This window comes from Cryptomeria japonica, unplaced genomic scaffold (assembly GCF_030272615.1).
Source record: "Cryptomeria japonica unplaced genomic scaffold, Sugi_1.0 HiC_scaffold_84, whole genome shotgun sequence".
Classification (NCBI taxonomy): domain Eukaryota; kingdom Viridiplantae; phylum Streptophyta; class Pinopsida; order Cupressales; family Cupressaceae; genus Cryptomeria; species Cryptomeria japonica.
The window spans coordinates 92,606-110,785 of record NW_026728906.1 but is presented as its reverse complement, the minus strand read 5'-3'; the positions used below and the strand labels follow the sequence as shown (position 1 = coordinate 110,785).

General features: G+C 33.4%; 1 protein-coding gene across 1 annotated transcript; it reads left to right on the top strand.

Annotated features, from left to right (window-relative positions):
* Nucleotides 1–9,532: 9,532 nt before the first annotated feature.
* LOC131058064 (putative germin-like protein 2-2) lies at nt 9,533–10,224 on the top strand. Its single transcript, XM_057992098.2, has 2 exons — nt 9,533–9,590; nt 9,689–10,224. Exons 1-2 carry the CDS (start codon nt 9,533–9,535, stop codon nt 10,222–10,224), a joined length of 594 nt encoding a protein of 197 aa, XP_057848081.2.
* Nucleotides 10,225–18,180: the final 7,956 nt, after the last annotated feature.

Sequence of the window (18,180 nt, the reverse complement as noted above, 5' to 3'; positions counted from 1 at the left end):
GAAATCGACAATATTTGATCACTTGCCTCTTAAAAATATGGGTCAATGACTGCTGGGTGCCCTGTTCTTAGGGTTTTCGTTCAATCAATGTTTTGTGATGCCTGCTAATGTCTGGTCTACTTTTCTTTAACTTTCTTGTTATCGGATTTGGACCTGTAGATAGAGAAAATTGGGAGAAATGGTTATTTCATATAAGGGATTACCTTATCCAAACCGCGTATTAGTGTTCTCTCTTCAACAATGATAATGATGAGATAGGATGCATGCCCCCACAAGAAAAGAGGCTAAGCAAATGATAAATGGTGAAATGATGACACCTTATCTTAGGTACGAATTACATAATACACTTGATCATAATTGCTATAGCATATATTTCAATGATTGAATAATCAAATTGGGACTTCTTTATCGTTTCGCTCCCTGAATGCTTGATTGACTAGGTTTTTTGGTTTTCTATATTGAGTACATTGATTCCTAGAATGGGAAAGGGAGTTGTGTTTATATGAAGTTCACACCTTTTCGAAACATTTTGTTGTGATGGGACAACAAAACAAATTAGATTCATGCAAATTACAAGGTCCACTTTCATCTCTCAACAGTTGAGCCTATTTTAGCAAAATAGGGGTGTTGGGTGCACTAGTCCTTGAAAAATGTGCTAGTTAAAAGTTCACCAACAGGGGAAATAACCTGGTTTTCCAAAGCAATCTGAACATTAGGTACACACACGAATAAACCAGGCACACACAAAAAAATAGAAGAAAACCACATAGAAAACCATGCTGAAGAAGACCGTAGTCTACAAAAGGATAAACACTTGTGCAAGAGAAAACTCGTGACTTGTGCAAAATCGACGAGCTCCAAATGACCTTTTTGTGGGTTTGAGCAATTTCACTTACTATAGATTAACGTTTGCTCGCACCTCCATGAACCCAAAATAGCCTACGCCAATTTTTCAAGCTATGTGTTGTTAGTGTATGATATTCTAACTAGAATATTCTTCTATGTAAGTTTGCTAGATGGTTAGTTGTTAGAATAATGCCTGGTTATGTTAATCTTATCCATGAAACATTACATGATTCTAGATAGCATCTGATATTATAGGTGGAACTGTATTAGATATGTATTTTTAATCACCCCTAAGTTGATCAAAGATATTAAGAGCTTATCATTCATCTCAATCTGTGCATTTTCTTTTTTTGAGCTCCACTAGTTTTTTGGTACTCACATGTTTGTAATTTATTTTAATTATGACTGCAGATTTATAGAGGTTTTGATTGAGGTTGAGCATCTGAAAGGAATGTGGATTTGTGCCATAATATTTTTGTGTTCTTGTGAGGACATGATAATCCGAAGGTGTTTCTACTGTGATTTTAAAAATCCCGATGAATTGAAGTTTATAAAATTCATCGTATAAATAATAAAATAAAAATAGGAGATTTTATTTCATGGTTGATTAGTGTATTTTAAATTATATATATTTTTTATTAAATTGTTGATCATGGAGACCAAGTTGACAAATTTGAAGCTCTACTGTAGGGCGATTTTTTAGGAACACATTATTGTGTGGATAGTGGAAGCGCTTAATTAGCTAAAAGATGATTTGTCTTCAATTTTAATAAGACGATCAATTATTTTACTATGGTCAATCTGCATGTGTAAAGGTTTGGGATATTTTATTAAAAAGCCGATCCTTGTGTGCTGGCTTTTTGGCACTTTCTGGTGTGGTAAAATTTGCATAGGCTGATCTTTTGGCATAGATATTTGATTTGAACTAGTGATATAAAGTGGTTGTTTTGGCATAAATTGTTGGATATTGTTGGTCATGCTAGGATATGTTGTGGTCATTGATGTCAACATATTCCTATGATTTTCTCTGGTGATTGCAGATTGGGAAGATTTTCTGATCCGGTTTGTAGCGATGCTTTGTTGATCACTGTTTCGCAGAGTTCGGTATATCCTCTGGTATATTTTGGTGTGATCAGATCTGGTGCTGAGATTTTGGGATATTTCTTGGGAAGGTCTTGTGTATCTTAATTTCAGTTGAATCATGATTTGGTTCTCCGCAAGTTATCTTTCTTCCTGGCCGTTGTTGATTGGTTGTGTTCTTTAGCTTTCAGACGTTGACCGATGAAGATTTGAAAAGTAGTGTTGGTGCAGCTATTGTGGATGATTCTAATGTGCTTGCTGGTATTTTTTTTAATTATGTCCTATTTGTTTTGGCAATCTGTATTTATCGTTGTGTGAGTTTTTGGTGGTTTCTATCAACCAGTGATGATTTGTGTGTTATGCACCATTTCTGGTGGTGTAGCGTGTTGCGATTGATCTTTGCGTGATTTTCGGTGGAGTTATGTGTTTGGGAATTTGACCTAGAACCATGCTATGCTATGTAAACCACTATATTGGTCTGGTGGTCAGTGTTTGTATCGTGTGATGTAATTTTTTAATTGAGGGTCGAGGGTTTAGCCGACCTTGTTATCAAGGTTGATAAATTATATATATAGGTGATATAGTCATGTAATTTGGTTGTTTGATGTTGTGTCTTCATTATCAGAGAGAGGTTTGTGTGCGAACATGTGATGTATCCTTCGATGTTGAGTTTGTGGTGAGATTCTATTTGGAGATGCTATTCTTTCCGTTCATTTCTTTCGAATTGTAGTCCAAATCTTATTGCGAGTCAGTGAGACTTCCCTAAGGGTTGTAGCCTTCCGAGCAAATATTATTTGAGCAGTGAGCTCTAGGCAGTGTGCCTGAATGCATGTGCATTCCTCATTGTAATATTTTCACATACTATTGTAGAGTATCATCTTACTGTGGGTAGGTTCCCACCATGGTTTTTCGCTTAACTGGGTTTTGCGCATCAAAATCTTAGTGTTGTGTGTTGTGCTATTAATTTTCTTATCTGTCTTATTACTGCAGTTTATCAAATCTGTGTTTTGCGGTAAAGTTTGTTATTCCGGTGAAGACTGATTCACCCCCCTCTCATTCTTCCCTCTTGGCTGTTGTTAACATAAATATTGTCAAATCAAATCAATTTTTGGTCAATCTTAGAGTTGCATATGTTGCTTATCTATTTTTGCATGAATTTTGAACAATTTGAATAAAACTGTTTTGTCTTTCTCTATTAATTTTTCCTTGCATGAATGTCATTTTGGCTATTTACAAGGCCGCAAGACTCCTTCTTGGTCTAATTTTTAACCTTTTTTTACCGTTACTTGAGTTCTTCAAGGTCATGTTTTGCACCACTTAGACCAGTTATCTAGCATTAGAGGGCATGTGGAGATTTTGTTTTGCCTCATGGCCTCATCTAGTTTTACTTTATTTTGGTAGTCACGTTTGCCTTTTTAGGCTATAGTGTCCCTTGTTCCATTGCTGATGAAAAGATCCTTTGTCAACTATGAATCTTTGTTACATGAATTTTGGATGAGAATAATTGCTTCCAGAGATTTATTCCTATTACAAGCACTTTTTTGTGGAGGCTTTTATGGAGGAAGACAATAATAGTTCCTAGTGCATATTTTGTGTTCTTTTTGCCCCCGTATTGTTTATGCTCTTTCCAATTTGGTTATTTTAAAAATTGTTCACATATTTTAATGATGAAGTATCATTTCGTGAATTATACTACACAAAATGTAGTAAAGTTCCATCATCTGGGTGGTTACATGCACACACATCTAGTGTAGGTTTCATTCAAAGCTTTTTGAAAAATAAAACTTATGAAATATAAGTTACTAATTAACCATACAATCTCTTCAACAATTCCTCCAACTGGTAGCCAAATGATGTTACGTGCATCTAATTTTTTTGACATCATACCAACTAGAGAGTAACTATGCAGTTATTGTCATGAGCCTATTTCATAAATTACAAAATAATTTATACTTATTTATTTATTTTTCATTAAATTTAAAACAAATTAAGATAGAAATTTTTATTTGAATTAAATATACATTATTATGATAAAGATTTTTATAAATATATTAAATATTTTATTGAAAAGTTTTTTATAAATTATATAAATATGTATATTAAAATCATAAATAAAATAGAAACTCTATCAATTAGAAATATTTTAATTAATATAATGAAATGTCATCACACACAGGCATAGAATCCCAAGAAACCAACATCCTAACAAGCTAATATCAACTCTAAAATTTATCTAGAAGGAACATTCAGATACACTAACAAAGTCTAAATACGTAGTTGTTGTTGGTGCTCCAAAATGTTCCTTGTATTGTAATGGATTAGTCATATATGTATCCCACAAAATTATGATAGAAACATTTTACATCTACCACAATGAAAGAATAGATAACAATACTAAAAGTATAATAAATGTAAACCTAGGTATTTTGTCAATCTCCTAAAATATTATTCAAGAAAAAGATAACTGATATGAAAAAAATTACATGTTATAAATAGTTTTAGAAGAGTTAATCAAAGCTAGAAACTTGATTTTCAAGAGGATGCAATTTGAGAATATGAACCATCACATCAAGCAATTGGATGATGTTGAGTGTCGACATATTGCTAGGGAGACATGCAAGCTAAGGTGGTGCTTGATCATCATAGACCAATTCAGTGATGCCAAGTCAGTTCTTGTAGGTGTATTGAACCTAACTCATCAAAGGAGGAGCAAGTGACATATGGCATTACATCAAATATTATTCAATGTACCTAATCTCATTTCTCATTGATCCACATTCAAAGAGGGACATGTGCCCAAAGTGTTGTAGTTTTCTCATTGGTTAAAGTGGTTGTTGTTATAACTAGCCCTAATTAGGGTTTCATGGTTAAATCTCGGCCATTAAATTCAAATCAATCTCGGACATTCATTTGTATCAAGACTTCTATATAAGGTTTGCCTTCTCATTTTTAAAGGTTAATAGGTGGATAATAGAGTAGAGCAGAACTGTTAGAAAGTAGAGTAGGAGGAGGAAGCTAGAGATTGTTTCCAAGACTTGTTGAAATTAATACATAAGTTTTGTTGAAGATATGGTGGATGTTTGTGCTGTCTTTCTACATTTTGCATGGGTTCTTGTTACTTCTCAAAGTTAATTGAATTTTACTGATTATGATGGAGAAATGCGAAGATATATGATGAATTACTTAGTGCTCATACCATTTGTTATTTGTTGATTGCAAATTGTAGTGCATGGTTGGTCTAAACCTCATTGTTGAAATAGTTCGATTTTTTAGTATTTTTAAAAATGTAAAAAGTTCTATATATTATTATTTTTAAATTATATTTTGAATTTTAAAAATAATTTGTTTTAATTTATTTTGAAATTTTTATCTATTAATATTTATTGCTTTTAAAAGTTTATAATATTAAAATAATTAATTATGTATTTAAAAAATTTAATATTAAATTATATGTTTATGACTTCTTAAATATTATTCTTATTTAAAGGAGAATCTAGATCAATAGAACAATTTAGATTAAATTAAACTTAATGGTCGTTGGACATAAAATCGAAGCTATTGTTAATTCAGTTTAGAATGTGATTATTAACCACACATGTCATTAGAGGGATGCAAGGTTGTATGGGCTTTAGGATGACTTGACCTTATTATGTGTGGTCATAAGGTTGTTTGTAAAGCTAAAGCAAGGCAAGTATGGATATCGAGAAAATAATTATAGTGTGTAATTTAAGACTCCCAAATGTGAGAAATAAATACAAACAAGAGAAGTGTTGAAGTATACAACTTCTATGTAACTTCTTCCCTTGCCACTCTATCTACAAAATTCCTCAGATGTATTATGTACTGAGAAGTATAAGTGGATAATGCACTAAAGGATAGTGCATACGTGACAAAACACACAAAATGAGGTTATACATGGCAATTACAAATAATTCAATACTATGTTAATACTATTACTATTGGTTCAAAGATTTACAAAAGGTATAACCACCATACTAGGTGTCAACCTATGTTAACATCTTCATTAACGAGTTTGAATTACAAATTGGCCCAAAAATATCCCTCCCTCCCTCTCTCTCTCTCTCCCCTTTTGTATCTTTGTATCTCTTCTTTTCTATCTGTTTCTATCTCCTAATCTTTATCTTAATTTCTCCTTATCCCTCTACAACTATATCTCTCTTTATTTGTCCTTTTCATCCTCTCTCACTCTATCTAGGCACGTCTCACTCTCTTTAACCATCTATTTCTTTGCCACCTCCCTCTCTTCATTCCCATCTCTAGCTCTCTCTTCCTCTGTCACCCTATCTCCAGACATGTCTCGCTCTCTTTATCTATTCATCTCTCCCCTCTCACTATTGCAAACATAACATGAGCCTATTGGTAATGGAGTTCAATTATCTTTTGATTGAAAGGTTTTCTTTCACTTATGTTTGGTTTGTATTAATGAATGCACAATTGATTCAAAGTTATCCCTCGCTCATTCTCTCTCCCCCTCTCTATATATTTATCTCTTCTATCTCTATCTATTTCTCTCTCCTCTCTCTTTATCTCTTCCTCTCATATCCATATCCCTATTCTTCTCCATATCTATATCAATCTCGATCTCTATCTTCCTCTCTATATTTATCGCCTAACTCTATCTCCTCACTCCTTTATCTTTCCCTCACTCTTCCTCCTCTATCTCTCTCTTTATATCCCTATATCTCCCTCTCTCCTTCTCTCCCTATTTCAAACAAAACATAAGAATATTGGTAATGGAACTCGATTATATTCCCGGTTTAAGGGTTTTGTTTGATTGCATTTGTCCGTTTAAGTAGATGCATAGTTGATTTGGATCTATAATTTTTTCAAATGTTGAGACCTTTGTTGAATAAATAATATCATTTACTAAATGGTTTGCTAATTTATCTCACGTGTTGCACAAATATATGAAAAAATAGATCAATTTTTTTTAATAATCATTCCACATCTATTCGGCGTACATATTGCACACCAAGGTGCAATTGCTAGTTGTATATTCTTGACTTTTCTATTACACCATATCATTCAATAAAAAAGAGAATAGCGTTGATGGAAGAACCACAATCATCTGTAACCGCATAGGCTACCCATGCCTATTTGTATCACCTCCACATAGAAAAGTACCTAAAACCATGCTCTCTACATTAATAAACATTTTCTTACTTATGCAAACCATGTCATTAAAGGGTCCAAAAGTATAGGGATTCATTCAAAAAATATTCCTCACTTAATTGCATCCAATATTAGATCACTCCCGGTGTCCATGCTCTTACATGGATGTAGATTTACCTTTCGTATTAGTCATTTGTGGAAACTCAATGGGGAATTGGAGATTGTGAGTGTGGTATGAAAGACAAGGTAAAACCTATGAGAGATATTAAAAAAAAATGTACTCGAGTAGTTATCAAGAAAACTGAGATTATACTAGCGTAAAATATGACCAAACTGTTTTATTGACTTGCTCTTCTATAATATGAACCACTTATTATAATCATGAATCGATCAGGTGTAGAATTTTATTCCCCCTCTCACTCTATTTGTTCCTTATATTCGATTGTTGATCACTTTGATTTCTTAATTGTAAAAAGTTCATTAGTTAGCCACCCTTATCCAAAGAGAGTAAAAAGATAATTCTTGATAGGTAAACAAGGGATCATGGAACTAAACGTTTCCCAACCAAGAATCATCCCAATATATCACTTTTAACGCATTTTTTACTTCTCAAATTGAATATTTTTTATAAACTATTTATAATTGTCATATTATTTGATATAAAAGAAAAGAAAATTCAATCAATATAAATAAAAATAAATAAAATGAAATGTCTAATCAATATGAAATACTTTTCTCATATATTTGATTGAAGTAAGAGGAAAAAAATAATCTTTAATATTATATTTTCCTATTTAGTTACCCCAAACAACTAATTCATCAAAACATTAAGTTAAAAAAAATATTAAATAAACATATATCTCACAAAAATAATAAAAAATAAATCATCTAAATCAACTGTATGTACTTTGTTAAAAGGAGAATCGAGAGGACAATGCAGTCAACTGGACGAAAAGTTTTGGTGTCGAAAAATGGAAATAGACAGATCTCAAACATTAGAAAAAGTAGTAAACCTACTTTATTAAAGAGAATTCACTCACCTAAAGGTAAAATTTTGATCTCCAAAACTGCTAGAAAAGACACCTACTTCATTTACAACAATGCACTTCATTTACAACAACACACTCACCTAAAGATTAAATTTTGGCCGAGTTCAACTGTAGATGGATGTGAAAGAGACAATCTAAGCAACGCACTCAACGCAACGTGAGCAATGTTTTCGCACCCATCAACAGTTTGAGAATGAAGGCTCTTTTCTCTAAAATATCGCGGTTTACATTCATTATAGTTATGAGTATTGGAAGCGGTACGATTTTTAGTCACTGTTGTACCTTGACCCAAGGTAGTTCAAGATGCATTCAAACTACTCACCCATGACATTCTGAAAATCAGACATCAACGTCTTAATAAGGTTATATCTTATAGAGGTGATGGATTCTAGTGAATTGTAATGTCAAAACCGGATTCTATTTCCGCTACCCATCTACCCTCTAGGGTTTGGAAAAATAAAACGATCTTAAATAATTCTAAATACTAGATCCCTTGGACAACATGGTCTCTTCCAAGATGGGATTCTCAACACCACCAAAAAGTTTTTTTTCTTGTAGAATACCTCTCCAAAATCTATCTTCTTATACATTTATCCTCCATAAATTGGTTCTTATGTTTGCATATGTTGTCTTAAACCTATAATTTAGGTCTCCAAAACTGCTAAAGAAAAGTAATACACCTACTTGACTTCAAAATTGTAGATGGATGTGAAATAGATATTCTAATCAACGCATTCAATGTAAAGTAAATGAACATAAGTTATTTTGAGCAATGTTTTTCTGTCCTAGAACATAGACAATCTGAGAAATAAACATTGAATAACATAAATTAATTTAAATGACGAGAGATAAAAATCTCATTGAAAAAGGGTACAAAGCATGGACAGTCTTTAGGCCAATATCCAACTCCAAGAAAGAAACTTTCCTCTCATACCGATTCTCCCACGGTGGAGAAAGATTTATATATTGTTTCCTTTGAAGAAGCCCACCGTTCCAATTAAGTCTAAACAATTCCACATTACTAAAATGATGGCGATGGCGAGAATACGTGTAAGGCAGGAGGTAAGTTGATCTTGAGATAGGCATACGCAGCAGGGCAGGGAGAAGATAGAAAATTTCAACGTTAATGAAAGGATGGTGAGAATACATCTGCGGTAGCAGGCGAGACAACCACATGCAGTAAGACTTAGTGTGACGTAAGGAAAAGAGCAACAACTCTGGAAGGATCCGTGAAATATACGGAGTCAAGATGAATTAGTCTTTGCGGAGAGTTATGGTTTGGGCTATATAAAGCGTGTAATGGGTTTGTAATAGACATTCATATCCTGATCTCTTGTGTCTGCGTTTCTATTACAATGGCTAACCGCATGATTTACTTCACGTTGGGACTTTTTCTGTTGATATGCTGTTACAGCGACAGGGTCATGGCAGGGGATCCGGATCCCTTGCAAGATTTCTGCGTTGCAGATGAGGAAAGCAACGGTGAGTGAGAATATTTATACATAAACAATGATAATGATTTGCTTATTAGACGAGTCGAGTTACTAACAGACAGATTGATTTGATCTTGTTTTAAACAGTTTTGGTGAACGGGTTCGTTTGCAAAGACCCAATGCAAGTTTCAGCAAACGATTTCTTCTTCCGGGGACTTGGGCAGGCAGGGAACACCGACAATGATGTGGGCTCCAACGTAACGATGGCGAACGTTAAACAGATACCAGGCCTCAATACGTTTGGAATATCGTTGGTCCGCATCGACTACGCAGTGGGTGGAATAAATCCTCCTCACACACACCCAAGAGCCACCGAAGTTCTTGTTTTACTGGAAGGCCAGCTTCTTGTGGGTTTCATTGACACCAGCAACAAATTTTTCAGCAAAACTTTGGAGAAGGGAGATGTGTTTGTGTTTCCAAAGGCACTTGTTCATTTCCAGCAGAATGTGGGGCATGAAAATGCAGTGGCCATAGCTGGATTGAGCAGCCAGTTTCCCGGAGTTCAGACAATCGCCAATTCTCTGTTTGCGGCGAATCCCCCTCTCCCCGATTCCGTTTTGAGCAAGGCCTTCCGCATCACCCAGGAACTGGTGAATTACATTCAAAAGAAATTCGCATACTAAACAAAACAAACAAGAGGTCTCCCAATGAAGACCGTCTTTCCCAATTCTTTTTTCTCACCGTTGAATAAAACTATCATTTTAGGGTTATTGGCGTCCTCTTGTGCCATTCATAGCATCTGTTTTGGACATCAGCATGTCCTCATCATATTCCAAAGATTGAAAATTAACCGTTGAATAAAACTATCATTTTAGGGTTATTGGCGTCCTCTTGTGCCATTCATAGCATCTGTTTTGGACATCAGTATGTCCTCATCATATTCCAAAGATTGAAAATTAAATATTGATGTCGTTTTGTCCCTTTGATGACAACATTAAAATTTCACTTTGCTGTAACACATTTTAAGGTAAGTTGTAAGCGCATTTTGAATATAATTTCCAATATCTCAAGGTATTTGTTGATTGATACGAAGAAGATAAAAGTGTCGTCATATTGAGAAATTGGCAATCGCATTTCCATCAAGAATAAGATAATAGATATAACTCATACATTATCAGTGAGATCTGCAAATATCATAATCTTCTACTTTTCCCATGCATTTATAAATGATCTAATAAAATAGAGCTTCATACATCAGTTCATTCTAAAGCTTCACGACCTCTTCTTTCATGCCTTCGATGTCTATATAACCTATGTCTTTGAAGCTTGCTCATTTTCATTCTATGCAACTACTGCAGATACTCAAATTCTTAAGAAACTGCAACAATAATGTCTTGAGTTGATGAAAAACATAGTACATGCTCACAACAAAAAAGAAGCATATTTCAAATACATAAATCTTATTCAATCAACATACTCTTTATTAAATAGTCTTGTGGTATTACAGGGGTGACATATTGTTATAAATCACAAAGGGGTGCGAAATATTATGTATAACATTGTAGGCACAAAATTTGACCACATACAAAATTTCAAGACAAGTGGAAGGTGTAGATGTAGAAGATACCAATTTTGGCTTTCTGAATGTTCACATCAGTAGCATAGTGCATTGGATCGGCACATAAGTGAAGAGAACAAAAATCAGCGATGGTGAGATTAGAATGGAATATTCGATTTGATTATCGATCGGTTGGTATTGGAGAAAGTTTTCTACATGATTTATTTAGGGAAGTGCTAATTTGTTTTAGACAAGTGCATGTATTTTATTCCATATTTGATAGCTAGGTGCATGTTTTTTATTCTAGGTTTTGATTGAGGTTGACAAGGAAGTGAACGCTATTTGGTTGCATAGTTTAGCTTGGGGGAAGACATTGAAAAGAGAGACTATAAAATAATGAAGATATCAATCAATAGATTTGGATGAAGAAAAACGTCGAGTAATAAGATGGTGCAACACTTGGAAATGGAGATTCTAGATTTCAACTCATGGAAACATAAGTTTTGTCATTGGAGAGAATTAGTCAATGAGCGTAGAACTCGAGCATATTGTTAAGCAAGCTCTTTCCACAAGAATACAATATTGTACGAAATTACATAAGTGCTAGGTAATGTCCACTTTGTATTTAAGACTCAAATTGAGAAGTTGGCTTGTGAATCTTGCATTTAATTGATACTAGAGATGAGGGTACAACTCCATTCTTTTCAATATTTTTTATTGGGTTACACCAAGGAAAGTTCTAAATCACTAGTCACTATTTTATATTCTATTGAGTCCTACACGCTTACTTTCATTTTATGCCACCAGTATGTATATGTGAGCATTTAAGAAAACATATAAAGCACATTTTAAGTGATAAAAACACAACCTTTGCTCATATCTACAAATAGAAGCCGAGTTTAGTTACATGAACCACACGAAGCATTACACTCCTTGCGCACTCCTGGTCTTATGGAATTAGAGGAGTCACATTATGGTATGAAGCATAAAAGGGCGCGAGTATAACATCGTTGGTATTTACATGAGAATGTACACAATTGCAAGACAAGTGAAAGATGTAGATGGAAACACGTTAGAAATAAAAATGTCTATTTTTTTCTATATCAATGTTGGTTTCAGTACCACCAATTTTATACCAATACAATATGGGATCATACCTTAAAAAATGTTGGTTTATGTAGCATATATAATCATACCATCTCATAAATCAATGTAAACCTTGAAATGGAGGAAACAAGATCCTACGATTGACCAATGTAAGCTAGAAGATCTTAGTTGACACAACATAATTAGTAATAAGAATAGGACTAGTTGTTGTCTTTAAGGAAGGGATACGAAATTAGGTTCCTGTTCCTTTTGTTGCATGAGATGGAGACAGTGAAGTGTCTATAGATGAACTAGTCTAACAATGGTAAAATGACTAAGTTTTATAGAATGTAGTAGATACAAGATGAAATATAGAAAGAGTAAGACATATCTGAGATGGAGACATAGAGAGGAAATTGGGACTGTAATATGAAGCTAATTGTACTAGAGAGAAACGTTGGAGATCCGTGTCTAAAGTTGAGGGAAAATTGAGAGATGATCGAAAATGAAATCGACAATATTTGATCACTTGCCTCTTAAAAATATGGGTCAATGACTGCTGGGTGCCCTGTTCTTAGGGTTTTCGTTCAATCAATGTTTTGTGATGCCTGCTAATGTCTGGTCTACTTTTCTTTAACTTTCTTGTTATCGGATTTGGACCTGTAGATAGAGAAAATTGGGAGAAATGGTTATTTCATATAAGGGATTACCTTATCCAAACCGCGTATTAGTGTTCTCTCTTCAACAATGATAATGATGAGATAGGATGCATGCCCCCACAAGAAAAGAGGCTAAGCAAATGATAAATGGTGAAATGATGACACCTTATCTTAGGTACGAATTACATAATACACTTGATCATAATTGCTATAGCATATATTTCAATGATTGAATAATCAAATTGGGACTTCTTTATCGTTTCGCTCCCTGAATGCTTGATTGACTAGGTTTTTTGGTTTTCTATATTGAGTACATTGATTCCTAGAATGGGAAAGGGAGTTGTGTTTATATGAAGTTCACACCTTTTCGAAACATTTTGTTGTGATGGGACAACAAAACAAATTAGATTCATGCAAATTACAAGGTCCACTTTCATCTCTCAACAGTTGAGCCTATTTTAGCAAAATAGGGGTGTTGGGTGCACTAGTCCTTGAAAAATGTGCTAGTTAAAAGTTCACCAACAGGGGAAATAACCTGGTTTTCCAAAGCAATCTGAACATTAGGTACACACACGAATAAACCAGGCACACACAAAAAAATAGAAGAAAACCACATAGAAAACCATGCTGAAGAAGACCGTAGTCTACAAAAGGATAAACACTTGTGCAAGAGAAAACTCGTGACTTGTGCAAAATCGACGAGCTCCAAATGACCTTTTTGTGGGTTTGAGCAATTTCACTTACTATAGATTAACGTTTGCTCGCACCTCCATGAACCCAAAATAGCCTACGCCAATTTTTCAAGCTATGTGTTGTTAGTGTATGATATTCTAACTAGAATATTCTTCTATGTAAGTTTGCTAGATGGTTAGTTGTTAGAATAATGCCTGGTTATGTTAATCTTATCCATGAAACATTACATGATTCTAGATAGCATCTGATATTATAGGTGGAACTGTATTAGATATGTATTTTTAATCACCCCTAAGTTGATCAAAGATATTAAGAGCTTATCATTCATCTCAATCTGTGCATTTTCTTTTTTTGAGCTCCACTAGTTTTTTGGTACTCACATGTTTGTAATTTATTTTAATTATGACTGCAGATTTATAGAGGTTTTGATTGAGGTTGAGCATCTGAAAGGAATGTGGATTTGTGCCATAATATTTTTGTGTTCTTGTGAGGACATGATAATCCGAAGGTGTTTCTACTGTGATTTTAAAAATCCCGATGAATTGAAGTTTATAAAATTCATCGTATAAATAATAAAATAAAAATAGGAGATTTTATTTCATGGTTGATTAGTGTATTTTAAATTATATATATTTTTTATTAAATTGTTGATCATGGAGACCAAGTTGACAAATTTGAAGCTCTACTGTAGGGCGATTTTTTAGGAACACATTATTGTGTGGATAGTGGAAGCGCTTAATTAGCTAAAAGATGATTTGTCTTCAATTTTAATAAGACGATCAATTATTTTACTATGGTCAATCTGCATGTGTAAAGGTTTGGGATATTTTATTAAAAAGCCGATCCTTGTGTGCTGGCTTTTTGGCACTTTCTGGTGTGGTAAAATTTGCATAGGCTGATCTTTTGGCATAGATATTTGATTTGAACTAGTGATATAAAGTGGTTGTTTTGGCATAAATTGTTGGATATTGTTGGTCATGCTAGGATATGTTGTGGTCATTGATGTCAACATATTCCTATGATTTTCTCTGGTGATTGCAGATTGGGAAGATTTTCTGATCCGGTTTGTAGCGATGCTTTGTTGATCACTGTTTCGCAGAGTTCGGTATATCCTCTGGTATATTTTGGTGTGATCAGATCTGGTGCTGAGATTTTGGGATATTTCTTGGGAAGGTCTTGTGTATCTTAATTTCAGTTGAATCATGATTTGGTTCTCCGCAAGTTATCTTTCTTCCTGGCCGTTGTTGATTGGTTGTGTTCTTTAGCTTTCAGACGTTGACCGATGAAGATTTGAAAAGTAGTGTTGGTGCAGCTATTGTGGATGATTCTAATGTGCTTGCTGGTATTTTTTTTAATTATGTCCTATTTGTTTTGGCAATCTGTATTTATCGTTGTGTGAGTTTTTGGTGGTTTCTATCAACCAGTGATGATTTGTGTGTTATGCACCATTTCTGGTGGTGTAGCGTGTTGCGATTGATCTTTGCGTGATTTTCGGTGGAGTTATGTGTTTGGGAATTTGACCTAGAACCATGCTATGCTATGTAAACCACTATATTGGTCTGGTGGTCAGTGTTTGTATCGTGTGATGTAATTTTTTAATTGAGGGTCGAGGGTTTAGCCGACCTTGTTATCAAGGTTGATAAATTATATATATAGGTGATATAGTCATGTAATTTGGTTGTTTGATGTTGTGTCTTCATTATCAGAGAGAGGTTTGTGTGCGAACATGTGATGTATCCTTCGATGTTGAGTTTGTGGTGAGATTCTATTTGGAGATGCTATTCTTTCCGTTCATTTCTTTCGAATTGTAGTCCAAATCTTATTGCGAGTCAGTGAGACTTCCCTAAGGGTTGTAGCCTTCCGAGCAAATATTATTTGAGCAGTGAGCTCTAGGCAGTGTGCCTGAATGCATGTGCATTCCTCATTGTAATATTTTCACATACTATTGTAGAGTATCATCTTACTGTGGGTAGGTTCCCACCATGGTTTTTCGCTTAACTGGGTTTTGCGCATCAAAATCTTAGTGTTGTGTGTTGTGCTATTAATTTTCTTATCTGTCTTATTACTGCAGTTTATCAAATCTGTGTTTTGCGGTAAAGTTTGTTATTCCGGTGAAGACTGATTCACCCCCCTCTCATTCTTCCCTCTTGGCTGTTGTTAACATAAATATTGTCAAATCAAATCAATTTTTGGTCAATCTTAGAGTTGCATATGTTGCTTATCTATTTTTGCATGAATTTTGAACAATTTGAATAAAACTGTTTTGTCTTTCTCTATTAATTTTTCCTTGCATGAATGTCATTTTGGCTATTTACAAGGCCGCAAGACTCCTTCTTGGTCTAATTTTTAACCTTTTTTTACCGTTACTTGAGTTCTTCAAGGTCATGTTTTGCACCACTTAGACCAGTTATCTAGCATTAGAGGGCATGTGGAGATTTTGTTTTGCCTCATGGCCTCATCTAGTTTTACTTTATTTTGGTAGTCACGTTTGCCTTTTTAGGCTATAGTGTCCCTTGTTCCATTGCTGATGAAAAGATCCTTTGTCAACTATGAATCTTTGTTACATGAATTTTGGATGAGAATAATTGCTTCCAGAGATTTATTCCTATTACAAGCACTTTTTTGTGGAGGCTTTTATGGAGGAAGACAATAATAGTTCCTAGTGCATATTTTGTGTTCTTTTTGCCCCCGTATTGTTTATGCTCTTTCCAATTTGGTTATTTTAAAAATTGTTCACATATTTTAATGATGAAGTATCATTTCGTGAATTATACTACACAAAATGTAGTAAAGTTCCATCATCTGGGTGGTTACATGCACACACATCTAGTGTAGGTTTCATTCAAAGCTTTTTGAAAAATAAAACTTATGAAATATAAGTTACTAATTAACCATACAATCTCTTCAACAATTCCTCCAACTGGTAGCCAAATGATGTTACGTGCATCTAATTTTTTTGACATCATACCAACTAGAGAGTAACTATGCAGTTATTGTCATGAGCCTATTTCATAAATTACAAAATAATTTATACTTATTTATTTATTTTTCATTAAATTTAAAACAAATTAAGATAGAAATTTTTATTTGAATTAAATATACATTATTATGATAAAGATTTTTATAAATATATTAAATATTTTATTGAAAAGTTTTTTATAAATTATATAAATATGTATATTAAAATCATAAATAAAATAGAAACTCTATCAATTAGAAATATTTTAATTAATATAATGAAATGTCATCACACACAGGCATAGAATCCCAAGAAACCAACATCCTAACAAGCTAATATCAACTCTAAAATTTATCTAGAAGGAACATTCAGATACACTAACAAAGTCTAAATACGTAGTTGTTGTTGGTGCTCCAAAATGTTCCTTGTATTGTAATGGATTAGTCATATATGTATCCCACAAAATTATGATAGAAACATTTTACATCTACCACAATGAAAGAATAGATAACAATACTAAAAGTATAATAAATGTAAACCTAGGTATTTTGTCAATCTCCTAAAATATTATTCAAGAAAAAGATAACTGATATGAAAAAAATTACATGTTATAAATAGTTTTAGAAGAGTTAATCAAAGCTAGAAACTTGATTTTCAAGAGGATGCAATTTGAGAATATGAACCATCACATCAAGCAATTGGATGATGTTGAGTGTCGACATATTGCTAGGGAGACATGCAAGCTAAGGTGGTGCTTGATCATCATAGACCAATTCAGTGATGCCAAGTCAGTTCTTGTAGGTGTATTGAACCTAACTCATCAAAGGAGGAGCAAGTGACATATGGCATTACATCAAATATTATTCAATGTACCTAATCTCATTTCTCATTGATCCACATTCAAAGAGGGACATGTGCCCAAAGTGTTGTAGTTTTCTCATTGGTTAAAGTGGTTGTTGTTATAACTAGCCCTAATTAGGGTTTCATGGTTAAATCTCGGCCATTAAATTCAAATCAATCTCGGACATTCATTTGTATCAAGACTTCTATATAAGGTTTGCCTTCTCATTTTTAAAGGTTAATAGGTGGATAATAGAGTAGAGCAGAACTGTTAGAAAGTAGAGTAGGAGGAGGAAGCTAGAGATTGTTTCCAAGACTTGTTGAAATTAATACATAAGTTTTGTTGAAGATATGGTGGATGTTTGTGCTGTCTTTCTACATTTTGCATGGGTTCTTGTTACTTCTCAAAGTTAATTGAATTTTACTGATTATGATGGAGAAATGCGAAGATATATGATGAATTACTTAGTGCTCATACCATTTGTTATTTGTTGATTGCAAATTGTAGTGCATGGTTGGTCTAAACCTCATTGTTGAAATAGTTCGATTTTTTAGTATTTTTAAAAATGTAAAAAGTTCTATATATTATTATTTTTAAATTATATTTTGAATTTTAAAAATAATTTGTTTTAATTTATTTTGAAATTTTTATCTATTAATATTTATTGCTTTTAAAAGTTTATAATATTAAAATAATTAATTATGTATTTAAAAAATTTAATATTAAATTATATGTTTATGACTTCTTAAATATTATTCTTATTTAAAGGAGAATCTAGATCAATAGAACAATTTAGATTAAATTAAACTTAATGGTCGTTGGACATAAAATCGAAGCTATTGT